Source organism: Odontesthes bonariensis, chromosome 20, assembly GCF_027942865.1.
Source record: "Odontesthes bonariensis isolate fOdoBon6 chromosome 20, fOdoBon6.hap1, whole genome shotgun sequence".
NCBI lineage: Eukaryota > Metazoa > Chordata > Actinopteri > Atheriniformes > Atherinopsidae > Odontesthes > Odontesthes bonariensis.
The window spans coordinates 4045401-4059610 of record NC_134525.1 but is presented as its reverse complement, the minus strand read 5'-3'; the positions used below and the strand labels follow the sequence as shown (position 1 = coordinate 4059610).

General features: G+C 50.5%; 1 protein-coding gene across 1 annotated transcript; it reads right to left on the bottom strand.

Annotated features, from left to right (window-relative positions):
- Positions 1 to 478: 478 nt before the first annotated feature.
- LOC142370458 (GTPase IMAP family member 4-like) lies at positions 479 to 13922 on the bottom strand. The gene is made up of 2 exons (XM_075453038.1): positions 13394 to 13922; positions 479 to 1260 (listed from the first exon to the last, which is right to left on the bottom strand). The coding sequence occupies exons 1-2, from the start codon at positions 13920 to 13922 to the stop codon at positions 563 to 565; spliced, it is 1227 nt and encodes a 408-aa protein (XP_075309153.1). The 3' UTR covers positions 479 to 562.
- Between the last annotated feature and the right edge of the window lie 288 nt (positions 13923 to 14210).

Sequence of the window (14210 nt, the reverse complement as noted above, 5' to 3'; positions counted from 1 at the left end):
ACGTGTAGTTTTACAGTTACTCTTATTGCTGAATGGATGATAAAATTACAACATATGGGAAAAGAAAGACAGTTAGATCAAATCTAATTGCTTTTGTGACTTTGTCAGTTCAATTTAATAACAAGAAACATTAATAGTAAATACTTTTCTATCACCATCATCATGTATTACTTTGTAAGGAATACATTCTATCAATAAGTCATTTTCTACACCACAAAGCTAAATCCTAACATATTGAATACCACGATTATAAAATACCAGAAACCGCCATGATTATTGGCTTCTTATCAAATTAACATTATATCTACCAGAACTAAACTATGTTTTATTATCAGCATATCACACTCTCAGTATAATAGAAACCACATATTTCCCCCATAACAATCAACAGCTTAAGGTTTCCTCAATTTTGACTAATAAATGATTTAAAGCAATGCTGTACTCCCCCTCTGTCTACACAGTGTGTTCTAACTTTGCCGAACCTCCTCTGTTTGCTTACAAAGGTAGCAAACAAAATCTTTCTAGGTCTTGATTATGAGTCTAGACAATCCACCATGGTCATTTATTCTCTTGCAAGAATCAAATGAAAAAGTAAGATGCGTTGGATCAGAGCCATCATGAATTCTTCATCCATGTCACCTCGCCCCATTCTCTGAGCTAACTCTACCTCTTTATACATTGCATCTGTGTAATGTGTCCCCCCGTTTGCTGCCACCACGTTGTCGACCATCTCCAGAAGTTGCGTTACCTGTTTTCTGTCCTTGCTCATGTTGTCAAAGACTAGGAACCTTCCGCCACAACGTTGGATAACTCGTTGAAGCCCCGGGTCACCTTCACGTACATATTCCTGTATGGTCATGGTTCCAAGATCACCAGCACGGGTAAACAGCACAATCATGAACTGGTTGGCTTTTGGAGCAAACAGCTCCTGTAGTGCTTCCACAGAGTTCTTCTCTTCTTTGGTGAATCGGCCAATTTGGATCACCAGCAGGAAGACATGTGGACCAGGACAAGAGACTTTGACACATTTCACTATTTCTCTTTTTATGAAATCTTCCGTTTTGGAAGTGTCCAGGATCCCTGGCGTGTCAACCACACTAACTACTCTGTTACCCCAGAGAGCGACTCCTTTTTCACAGGCTTCTGTCACTGAACTTGCAGCGGGACTAGATCTGAATTTTGTTTCTCCAAGAATGGTGTTTCCAACTGCACTTTTGCCCACAGCAGTTTTTCCAATCATCACAATTCTCAAATCAAGAGCTGCAAGACAATGGACAAACTCAGTTTAAATTCTCTCACAGTGTGACTTGGTTGTTGTATAAATACCTGACTGAATGTTAGTTCATTATTTTAAAATGCAAATGACTTGTACAGATGGGGGGACAATCTTACCTTACTCAATTCAATTGTAAAGAAGAGAAGAAGAGACTACATTTCCCATCATGCCTGTGTGTGGCAGAGGAAAAGCCGAAGGAGGTGAAGCAGCGGCGGCAGCGGCAGCAGCAGCAGCAGCAGCAGCAGCAGCAGCAGCAGCAGCAGCAGCAGCAGCCCCAGCGAGGACTTCCCAGCCAGCCGGGGCAGAGCTGTTGTGTGTGAATGAACAAGGCAGTTTGAAGCCTTTTCCCGCTCTGCTGGCGCAACCGTGAGTCAGAGGGGCGCGAGCTCAGAGGGACATAAATAGAGCGAGCGGCTGGCGAAGACCCTGCCGCACGCGCGGGGGCGTGTCCTTTCGCGGGATGTAGCGTAATGTGCCGAGACTTCGTCTCGGCAAATCGCTACATTCCGCTCTGAATCTCTTTCTCTTTCTCTCTCTCCCCCTCTTTTTTTTCTCCTCTCCTCTCCTCTTCTTCCTCCTCTCCTCTCTCTCCCCCCCCCCCTCTCCTTTCTCTCCCTCTCCCTCCAAGCTCAAACAGCTGGTGTTTCTCAACGCTCTTTGAGTGGCTTAATACAGTCAGTTCTTCCTCTCGAGTGGTTGACATGTTTTTTATCCTTCAGAGTTTCATACTTTCATTTAATAGCGCCGTATTGGATCACTGTATGGTGGCCCCCCTCTTTTTTTTGGTGATGAAGCTGCTTTGATACTGTTTCGTGTTGTGGTGGCTGTTGGTATTTCTAACTGTTGAACTGATCTGAAGTTGTTTTTGTGGAAGTGGTGCTATTTTGTGATCATTGAACTGGTTGTAATAAAACTTTTATTTATAAAGCATTGTCATGCAGCATTTTTACTCATCATAAGGGCTTAACAATGTCAATAATGAAACAAAACGTTATAAAATGAGGTTTAAGCTATTAATTAATTGATAATGTAAATATATATGGGACCCGTTAGGGTTAGGGTTAGAGTTAGGGTTAGGGTTAGAGTTAGAGTTAGAGTTAGAGTTAGAGTTAGAGTTAGGGTTAGAGTTAGAGTTAGGGTTAGAGTTAGAGTTAGAGTTAGAGTTAGAGTTAGAGTTAGAGTTAGAGTTAGAGTTAGAGTTAGGGTTAGAGTTAGAGTTAGGGTTAGAGTTAGAGTTAGAGTTAGAGTTAGGGTTAGAGTTAGAGTTAGAGTTAGAGTTAGGGTTAGAGTTAGAGTTAGAGTTAGGGTTAGAGTTAGAGTTAGAGTTAGAGTTAGAGTTAGAGTTAGAGTTAGAGTTAGGGTTAGAGTTAGAGTTAGAGTTAGGGGCCTGCCAGGTGAGTGTTTAAACTTGTAGCACCCACAGTTGCAGATATGCAACAAGCTTTTTATGTATTTACATTATATTTCGATTTACATGACATTATTTGAAATTTTAAATGGACATACATTATTTCCATTCATGTGTCATTTTTTTACATTACATTTGATTTCCTGTGTTTCTTTCTCAATAAAAGGTCATTTAAAGGGGTTTGTGCGTGGAACCTACTTCGAATGGATACATATGAAGGACAAAGGAGTTTGAACTTGTTTTGACTGAAGGAATTCCTTTTATAGCAAAAATCCGTATTTCGTCTTCACTCCGCAAAAGAAGGCTATTCCTGTGTTTCTTTCTCAATAAAAGGTCATTTAAAGGGCTTTATGCGTGGAACCTACTTCGAATGGATACATATGAAGGACAAAGGAGTTTGAACTTGTTTTGACTGAAGGAATTCCTTTTATAGCAAAAATCCGTATTTCGTCTTAACTCCGCAAAAGAAGGCTATTCCTGTGTTTCTTTCTCCAAAAAGGTCATTTAAAGGGCTTTATGCGTGGAACCTACTTCGAAAGGATACATATGAAGGACAAAGGAGTTTGAACTACAGAAGAGACGTGTCTAAGTGTGCGTTTGTGTGTGTGCACGTGCGTATGCATGTGTGTGTGTGTGTTTGTGCATGTTTGCGTGTGCATGTGTGCTGGTGTGTGTTTGTGCGTAAACGTACGTGCATGTGCATGTGTACATGTGCACGTGCACACACGTGACAGACTCCTCCCCCTGAGACATAGTCTCCTCCCCCTAAGACAGAGACTCCACCCCCTAAGACAGATACTCCTCCCACTAAGACAGAGACTCCACCCCCCTAAGATAGAAACTCCACCCCTAAGACAGAGACTCCTCCCCCTAAGACAGAGACTCCACCCCTTGATACAGAGACTCCTCCCCCTTATACATAGACTCCTCCCCCTGATACATAGACTCCTCCCCCTAAGACAGAGACTCCTCCCCCTTATACATAGACTCCTCCCCTAAGACAGAGACCCCTCCCCCTAAAACAGAGACTCCTCCCCCTAAGACAGAGACTCCACCCCTTGATACATAGACTCCTCCTCCTAAAACAGAGACTCCTCCCCCTGATACAGAGACCCCTCCCCCTAAAACAGAGACTCCTCCCCCTAAGACAGAGACTCCACCCCTTGATACAGAGACTCCTCCCCCTTATACATAGACTCCTCCCCCTGATACAGAGACTCCTCCCCCTTATACATAGACTCCTCCCCCTAAGACAGAGACTCCTCCCCTAAGACAGAGACTCCACACCTTGATACATAGACTCCACCCCCTAAGACAGAGACTCCTCCCCCCTTATACATAGACTCCTCCCCTATGACAGAGACTCCTCCCCCTTATACATAGACTCCTCCCCCTGATACAGAGACCCCTCCCCCTAAGACAGAGACTCCACCCCTTGATACATAGACTCCTCCTCCTAAAACAGAGACTCCTCCCCCTGATACAGAGACCCCTCCCCCTAAAACAGAGACTCCTCCCCTTGATACATAGACTCCTCCTCCTAAAACAGAGACTCCTCCCCCTGATACATAGACTCCTCCCCCTAAGACAGAGACTCCACCCCATGACAGAGACTCCTCCCCCTAAAACAGAGACTCCTCCCCTAAGACAGAGACTCCACCCCTTGATACATAGACTCCTCCTCCTAAAACAGAGACTCCTCCCCCTGATACAGAGACCCCTCCCCCTAAAACAGAGACTCCTCCCCCTAAGACAGAGACTCCTCCCCCTAAAACAGAGACTCCTCCCCCTTATACATAGACTCCTCCCCCTAAAACAGAGACTCCTCCCCTAAGACAAAGACTCCTCCCCCTAAAACAGAGACTCCACCCCTGATACAGAGACTCCTCCCCCTTATACATAGACTCCTCCCCTAAGACAGAGACTCCACCCCTTGATACATAGACTCCACCCCCTAAGACAAAGACTCCTCCCCCTAAAACAGAGACTCCACCCCTGATACAGAGACTCCACCCCTTGATACTGAGACTCCTCCCCCTTATACATAGACTCCTCCCCCTAAAACAGAGACTCCTCCCCTAAGACAAAGACTCCTCCCCCTAAAACAGAGACTCCACCCCATGACAGAGACTCCTCCCCCTGATACATAGACTCCTCCCCCTAAAACAGAGACTCCTCCCCTAAGACAAAGACTCCTCCCCCTAAAACAGAGACTCCTCCCCCTAAAACAGAGACTCCACCCCATGACAGAGACTCCTCCCCTAAGACAGAGACTCCTCCCCCTGATACAGAGACCCCTCCCCCTAAAACAGAGACTCCTCCCCCTAAGACAGAGACTCCTCCCCCTAAAACAGAGACTCCACCCCATGACAGAGACTCCTCCCCCTTATACATAGACTCCTCCCCCTAAGACAGAGACTCCACCCCATGACAGAGACTCCTCCCCCTAAAACAGAGACTCCTCCCCTAAGACAGAGACTCCACCCCTTGATACATAGACTCCTCCTCCTAAAACAGAGACTCCTCCCCCTGATACAGAGACCCCTCCCCCTAAAACAGAGACTCCTCCCCCTAAGACAGAGACTCCTCCCCCTAAAACAGAGACTCCTCCCCCTTATACATAGACTCCTCCCCCTAAAACAGAGACTCCTCCCCTAAGACAAAGACTCCTCCCCCTAAAACAGAGACTCCACCCCTGATACAGAGACTCCTCCCCCTTATACATAGACTCCTCCCCTAAGACAGAGACTCCACCCCTTGATACATAGACTCCACCCCCTAAGACAAAGACTCCTCCCCCTAAAACAGAGACTCCACCCCTGATACAGAGACTCCACCCCTTGATACTGAGACTCCTCCCCCTTATACATAGACTCCTCCCCCTAAAACAGAGACTCCTCCCCTAAGACAAAGACTCCTCCCCCTAAAACAGAGACTCCACCCCATGACAGAGACTCCTCCCCCTGATACATAGACTCCTCCCCCTAAAACAGAGACTCCTCCCCTAAGACAAAGACTCCTCCCCCTAAAACAGAGACTCCTCCCCCTAAAACAGAGACTCCACCCCATGACAGAGACTCCTCCCCTAAGACAGAGACTCCTCCCCCTGATACAGAGACCCCTCCCCCTAAAACAGAGACTCCTCCCCCTAAGACAGAGACTCCTCCCCCTAAAACAGAGACTCCACCCCATGACAGAGACTCCTCCCCCTTATACATAGACTCCTCCCCCTAAAACAGAGACTCCTCCCCTAAGACAAAGACTCCTCCCCCTAAAACAGAGACTCCACCCCTGATACAGAGACTCCTCCCCCTTATACATAGACTCCTCCCCTAAGACAGAGACTCCACCCCTTGATACATAGACTCCACCCCCTAAGACAAAGACTCCTCCCCCTAAAACAGAGACTCCACCCCTGATACAGAGACTCCACCCCTTGATACTGAGACTCCTCCCCCTTATACATAGACTCCTCCCCCTAAAACAGAGACTCCTCCCCTAAGACAAAGACTCCTCCCCCTAAAACAGAGACTCCACCCCATGACAGAGACTCCTCCCCCTGATACATAGACTCCTCCCCCTAAAACAGAGACTCCTCCCCTAAGACAAAGACTCCTCCCCCTAAAACAGAGACTCCTCCCCCTAAAACAGAGACTCCACCCCATGACAGAGACTCCTCCCCTAAGACAGAGACTCCTCCCCCTGATACAGAGACCCCTCCCCCTAAAACAGAGACTCCTCCCCTAAGACAGAGACTCCTCCCCCTGATACAGAGACTCCACCCCATGACAGAGACTCCTCCCCCTGATACATAGACTCCTCCCCCTAAGACAGAGACTCCTCCCCTAAGACAGAGACTCCACACCTTGATACATAGACTCCACCCCCTAAGACAGAGACTCCTCCCCCTTATACATAGACTCCTCCCCCTGATACAGACTCCTCCCCTAAGACAGAGACTCCTCCCCCCTTATACATAGACTCCTCCCCTATGACAGAGACTCCTCCCCCTTATACATAGACTCCTCCCCCTGATACAGAGACCCCTCCCCCTAAAACAGAGACTCCTCCCCTAAGACAGAGACTCCACCCCTTGATACATAGACTCCTCCTCCTAAAACAGAGACTCCTCCCCCTGATACAGAGACCCCTCCCCCTAAAACAGAGACTCCTCCCCTTGATACATAGACTCCTCCTCCTAAAACAGAGACTCCTCCCCCTGATACATAGACTCCTCCCCCTAAGACAGAGACTCCACCCCATGACAGAGACTCCTCCCCCTAAAACAGAGACTCCTCCCCCTAAGACAGAGACTCCACCCCTTGATACATACTCCCTAGGAAGAGACTCCTCCCCCTAAGACTCCTCCCCCAAGAAAGAGACTCCACCCCTAAGACAGAGACTCCTCCCCCCTGATACAGAGACTCCTCCCCCTGACAAAGAGACTCCTCCCCCTAATACAGAGACTCCTCCCCCAAGACAGAGACTCCTCCCTCCCTAGGAAGAGACTCCTCCCCCTAAGACTCCTCCCCCAAGAAAGAGACTCCTCCCCAAAGACTCTTCCCCCTGACAAAGAGACTCCTCCCCTAAGACAGAGACTCCTCCCCCTAATACAGAGACTCCTCCCCTTGATACAGAGACTCCTCCTTCCTTAGGCATAGACTCCTCGTGTATGTGTGAACGTGCTAGTGCATGTGTGTGCACGTGCTAGTGCACGTGCGTGTGCACGTGCTTGTGTATTTTTGTGCGTGCACGTGCGTGTTCATGTGTGTGTGTGTGCACGTGCGTGTGCACGTGCGTGCAAGTGTGTGTGCATGTGTCTAAGCACGTTCGTGTGCACGTGCTAGTGCATGTGTGTGTGCACGTGCGTGTGCATGTTTGTGTGCGCACGTGCGTGTGCATGTGTGTGCACATGCGTGTGCATGTGTGTGCACGTGCGTGTGCATGTGTGTGGACGTTCTAGTGCACGTGCCTGTTCATTTGTGTGCGTGTGCATGTGTGTGTGCACGTGCTAGTGCACGTGTGTTTGTGTGCGTGTGCATGTGTGTGTGTGCATGTGCACGTGGTAGTGCACGAGCATGTGCATGTGTTTGTGCACATGCTAGTGCACGTCTGTGCTTGTGCGTGTGCATGTGTGTGTGTGTGCATGTGTGTGTGTGCACGTGCGCGTGTGTGTGCACGTGCTAGTGTACGTGTGTGTGTGCACGTGCGTGTGCATGTGTGTGCACGTGCTAGTGTACGTGTGTGTGTGCACGTGTGTGCACGTGTGCATGTGTGTGTGCACGTGCTAGTGCACGTGCGTGTGCATGTGTGTGCACGTGCGTGTGCATGTGTGTGCACGTGCGTGTGCATGTGTGTGGACGTGCTAGTGCACGTGCGTGTTCATGTGTGTGCGTGTGCATGTGTGTGTGCACGTGCTAGTGCACGTGTGTTTGTGTGCGTGTGCATGTGTGTGTGTGCATGTGCACGTGGTAGTGCACGACCGTGTGCATGTGTTTGTGCACATGCTAGTGCACGTCTGTGCTTGTGCGTGTGCATGTGTGTGTGCATGTGTGTGTGTGCACGTGCGCGTGTGTGTGCACGTGCTAGTGTACGTGTGTGTGTGCACGTGCGTGTGCATGTGCATGTGTGTGCACGTGGTAGTGCACGAGCGTGTGCATGTGTGTGTGCACATGCTAGTGCACGTCTGTGCTTGTGCGTGTGCACATGTGTGTGCACGTGCGCGTGTGTGTGCACGTGCTAGTTAACGTGTGTGTGTTTACGTGTTTGCGCGCGTGCGTATGTGTGTGTGCATGTGTGTTTGTGCGTGTGCATGTGTGCGTGCACGTGCGTGTGCATGTGTCTGAGCACGTTTGTGTGTGTGCAAGTGCGTCTGCATGTGTGTAAGCACGTTCGTGTGTACGTGCTAGTGCATTTGTGTGTGTGCACGTGCTAGTGCACGTGTGTTTGTGCACGTGCGTGTGTGTGTACGTGCTAGTGCATTTGTTTGTGTGCACGTGCGTGTGCACGTGTGTTTGTGTGCGTGTGCATGTGTGTGTGTGCATGTGCACGTGGTAGTGCACGAGCATGTGCATGTGTTTGTGCACATGCTAGTGCACGTCTGTGCTTGTGCGTGTGCATGTGTGTGTGTGTGCATGTGTGTGTGTGCACGTGCGCGTGTGTGTGCACGTGCTAGTGTACGTGTGTGTGTGCACGTGCGTGTGCATGTGTGTGCACGTGCTAGTGTACGTGTGTGTGTGCACGTGTGTGCACGTGTGCATGTGTGTGTGCACGTGCTAGTGCACGTGCGTGTGCATGTGTGTGCACGTGCGTGTGCATGTGTGTGCACGTGCGTGTGCATGTGTGTGGACGTGCTAGTGCACGTGCGTGTTCATGTGTGTGCGTGTGCATGTGTGTGTGCACGTGCTAGTGCACGTGTGTTTGTGTGCGTGTGCATGTGTGTGTGTGCATGTGCACGTGGTAGTGCACGACCGTGTGCATGTGTTTGTGCACATGCTAGTGCACGTCTGTGCTTGTGCGTGTGCATGTGTGTGTGCATGTGTGTGTGTGCACGTGCGCGTGTGTGTGCACGTGCTAGTGTACGTGTGTGTGTGCACGTGCGTGTGCATGTGCATGTGTGTGCACGTGGTAGTGCACGAGCGTGTGCATGTGTGTGTGCACATGCTAGTGCACGTCTGTGCTTGTGCGTGTGCACATGTGTGTGCACGTGCGCGTGTGTGTGCACGTGCTAGTTAACGTGTGTGTGTTTACGTGTTTGCGCGCGTGCGTATGTGTGTGTGCATGTGTGTTTGTGCGTGTGCATGTGTGCGTGCACGTGCGTGTGCATGTGTCTGAGCACGTTTGTGTGTGTGCAAGTGCGTCTGCATGTGTGTAAGCACGTTCGTGTGTACGTGCTAGTGCATTTGTGTGTGTGCACGTGCTAGTGCACGTGTGTTTGTGCACGTGCGTGTGTGTGTACGTGCTAGTGCATTTGTTTGTGTGCACGTGCGTGTGCACGTGTGTGTGCACGTGCGTGCAAGTGCGTGTGCATGTGTGTTTGTGCACGTGCGTGTGCACGTGTGTGTGCACGTGCGTACAATTGCGTGTGCATGTGTGTAAGCACGTTCGTGTGCACGTGCTAGTGCATGTGTGTGTGCACGTGCGTGTGCATGTGTGTGCACGTGCGTGTGCATGTGTGTGGACGTGCTAGTGCACGTGCGTGTTCATGTGTGTGCGTGTGCATGTGTGTGTGCACGTGCTAGTGCACGTGTGTTTGTGTGCGTGTGCATGTGCATGTGTGTGCACGTGGTAGTGCACGAGCGTGTGCATGTGTGTGTGTGCACATGCTAGTGCACGTCTGTGCATGTGCGTGTGCATGTGTGTGTGTGTGTGCATGTGTGTGTACGTGCGTGTGCATGTGTCTGAGCACGTTTGTGTGCAAGTGCGTGTGCATGTGTGTAAGCACGTTCGTGTGTACGTGCTAGTGCATTTGTGTGTGTGCACGTGCTAGTGCATGTGTGTTTGTGCACGTGCGTGTGCACGTGTGTGTGCACGTGCGTGCAAGTGTGTGTGCATGTGTGTAAGCACGTTCGTGTGCACGTGCTAGTGCATGTGTGTGCACGTGCGTGTGCACGTGCGTGTGCATGTGTGTGTGCACATGCTAGTGCACGTCTGTGCTTGTGCGTGTGCATGTGTGTGTGTGCACGTGCGTGTGCACGTGCTAGTGTACGTGTGTGTGCACGTGTGCGCGCGCGCGTGTGCATGTGTGTGTGCACATGCGTGTGCATGTGTGTGCGCGTGCGTGTGCATGTGTGTGCACGTGCGTGTGCATGTGTGTGGACGTGCTACTGCACGTGCGTGTTCATATGTGTGCGTGCGCATGTGTGTGCACGTGCTAGTGCACGTGTGTTTGTGTGCGTGCGTTCGTGTGTGCACGTGCTAGTGCACGTGTGTTTGTCTACGTGCTTGTGTGTGTACGCTAGTGCACGTGTGTTTGTCTACGTGCTTGTGTGTGTACGTGCTAGTGCATTTGTTTGTGTGCACGTGCGTGTGCACGTGTGTGTGCACGTGCTTGCAAGTGCGTGTGCATGTGTGTTTGTGCACGTGCGTGTGCACGTGCGTGTGCATGTGTGTGCACGTGCGTGTGCACGTGCGTGTGCATGTGTGTGTGCACATGCTAGTGCACGTGTGTTTGTCTACGTGCGTGTGTGTGTACGTGCTAGTGCATTTGTTTGTGTGCACGTGCGTGTGCACGTGTGTGTGCACGTGCTTGCAAGTGCGTGTGCATGTGTGTTTGTGCACGTGCGTGTGCACGTGTGTGTGCACGTGCGTGCAATTGCGTGTGCATGTGTGTAAGCACGTTCGTGTGCACGTGCTAGTGCATGTGTGTGTGCACGTGCGTGTGCATGTGTGTGCACGTGCGTGTGCATGTGTGTGGACGTGCTAGTGCACGTGCGAGTTCATGTGTGTGCGTGTGCATGTGTGTGTGCACGTGCTAGTGCACGTGTGTTTGTGTGCGTGTGCATGTGCATGTGTGTGCACGTGGTAGTGCACGAGCGTGTGCATGTGTGTGTGTGCACATGCTAGTGCACGTCTGTGCATGTGCGTGTGCATGTGTGTGTGTGTGTGCATGTGTGTGTACGTGCGTGTGCATGTGTCTGAGCACGTTTGTGTGCAAGTGCGTGTGCATGTGTGTAAGCACGTTCGTGTGTACGTGCTAGTGCATTTGTGTGTGTGCACGTGCTAGTGCATGTGTGTTTGTGCACGTGCGTGTGCACGTGTGTGTGCACGTGCGTGCAAGTGTGTGTGCATGTGTGTAAGCACGTTCGTGTGCACGTGCTAGTGCATGTGTGTGCACGTGCGTGTGCACGTGCGTGTGCATGTGTGTGTGCACATGCTAGTGCACGTCTGTGCTTGTGCGTGTGCATGTGTGTGTGTGCACGTGCGTGTGCACGTGCTAGTGTACGTGTGTGTGCACGTGTGCGCGCGCGCGTGTGCATGTGTGTGTGCACATGCGTGTGCATGTGTGTGCGCGTGCGTGTGCATGTGTGTGCACGTGCGTGTGCATGTGTGTGGACGTGCTACTGCACGTGCGTGTTCATATGTGTGCGTGCGCATGTGTGTGCACGTGCTAGTGCACGTGTGTTTGTGTGCGTGCGTTCGTGTGTGCACGTGCTAGTGCACGTGTGTTTGTCTACGTGCTTGTGTGTGTACGCTAGTGCACGTGTGTTTGTCTACGTGCTTGTGTGTGTACGTGCTAGTGCATTTGTTTGTGTGCACGTGCGTGTGCACGTGTGTGTGCACGTGCTTGCAAGTGCGTGTGCATGTGTGTTTGTGCACGTGCGTGTGCACGTGCGTGTGCATGTGTGTGCACGTGCGTGTGCACGTGCGTGTGCATGTGTGTGTGCACATGCTAGTGCACGTGTGTTTGTCTACGTGCGTGTGTGTGTACGTGCTAGTGCATTTGTTTGTGTGCACGTGCGTGTGCACGTGTGTGTGCACGTGCTTGCAAGTGCGTGTGCATGTGTGTTTGTGCACGTGCGTGTGCACGTGTGTGTGCACGTGCGTGCAATTGCGTGTGCATGTGTGTAAGCACGTTCGTGTGCACGTGCTAGTGCATGTGTGTGTGCACGTGCGTGTGCATGTGTGTGCACGTGCGTGTGCATGTGTGTGGACGTGCTAGTGCACGTGCGAGTTCATGTGTGTGCGTGTGCATGTGTGTGTGCACGTGCTAGTGCACGTGTGTTTGTGTGCGTGTGCATGTGCATGTGTGTGCACGTGGTAGTGCACGAGCGTGTGCATGTGTGTGTGCACATGCTAGTGCACGTCTGTGCATGTGCGTGTGCACGTGTGTGTGTGTGTGCATGTGTGTGTGTGCACGTGCGCGTGTGTGTGCACGTGCTAGTGTACGTACGTGTGTGTGCACGTGCGTGTGCACGTGTGTGCACGTGTGTGCGCGCGTGCGTGTGCATGTGTGTGTGCACGTGCGTGTGCATGTGTGTGCACGTGCTAGTTCATGTTTGTGTGCACGTACGTGTGCATGTGTGTTTGAACGTGCACGTGTTTTTGTGCACGTGCTAGTGCATTTGTGTTTGTGCACGTGCATATGTGTGCACGTGTGTGTGCAAATATCTGTAAATGTGCATAATTATTTTCTAATGCCAAAAAAATGTGACAAAGACAATTATATTACTCGTGAAATGTTTATTTACGAAATATTTATTTTTTAAAAATTGAAACTTGATCAAATTAGGCTTCATCAAAGCAACAACACACTCATAACCAGACAGGTTACAAAATCAAATATTATGCAAAGGAAACTCAGAACGCATAAATTCAGCACAGAGAACTGCCAATGCAATGAAGCTGCACTGCCCATGAACTATAAATGATAAAAGTAACATTTCAGTAATCAGCATTGAAACGTGCTATTGTAAATATTTTTGCCTACTTCCAATTAGTGAGATACATGTGCCTGTCGGGGCGCGCAGGTTTCTTTAATCCTCGGTGGCACTGAGGACAGGGCCACTCGCAAGTATTGTTCAACCGAGAGCCGCGACCTCCTGTTGTTCTTCATGTGAACTGGAGAGGAGAACGCCAACTCACACAGGCAGGTAGCGGGGAAAAGAAGCAGTTGCTCAATGGCGTGGTTGGACAAGCTCCGATGCAGAAGCCAACCAAAACTGATCCAGAGGGAGCTCACTACATTTGAGTTTCAGTGTGCGGTCCACACGGAGCTCTGCGCACTCCTCTCTCTCTCTCTTTCATAGTGAGCTTTTCTGTTGAGGATTCCTGGTTGAATGGGTCTCGGATCCAGTCATAGTCCTCGATGTCAGCCACACGTGGAAAATAGCGCTCAAACCTGTCTTTTAAGGTCTTAAGGTGTTCGGCACATACAGCGCGCTCCATAGCTGCCTGTGGCGCAGCTGATGCCAGCGGGAACATCTCCATGGAGCCCTGTCCCAAAGAATCATTTTGCCCATAAACCCCCCACAGAATCTTGTCTGTGGATGATAAAATATTTTCATTCCTGCCCTGAAGCTTGGCGTTCAACTCGTTCAGATGTCCAAATATGTCCGCAAGGTGAGCCAGCCTGGCGCTCCGCCTCTCATCCGCGAGCTTGTCCTTATGTGGGACAGCGTGTTCAGGTGAACATTCAAAAAGCTCTTCCCGAAGTTCATAAAGACGGGATAGGACTTTCCCTCGTGACAGCCAGCGCACCTCTGTGTGGAGGATCAGGTTTTGGTGGCCGGCTCCCATCTCGGCGCACAGCTGGGAGAAGAGGCGAGATTTCAGTGTAATTCACCCGCCTCTGCACAGCCTGATTCAGCACCTCGGTCAACTCCGGGGGCATGGTTTTTGCAACTAATGCCTCTCGGTGCAAAATGCAGTGGTTTGTCACAATATGTGGATTTTGTGCTTTCACCTGAGCAATAAATCCTTTCACTCTCCCCGTCATGCCTGCCGCACCATCTGCGCAAAGACTGACGCACATATTCCAGCTCAGATTGTTCTCTTCTAAATACTTATTGGTAACCCTGAATATTT

Coding starts and splice junctions, on each gene's coding strand:
- LOC142370458 (XM_075453038.1), bottom strand. CDS start 13,922: ATGGGAGCCGGCCACCAAAACCTGATCCTCCACACAGAGGTGCGCTGG. Junction 1,261..13,393: donor AGGAGTGCGCAGAGCTCCGT/GTGGACCGCACA, acceptor ATTGTCTTGCAG/CTCTTGATTTGAGAATTGTG.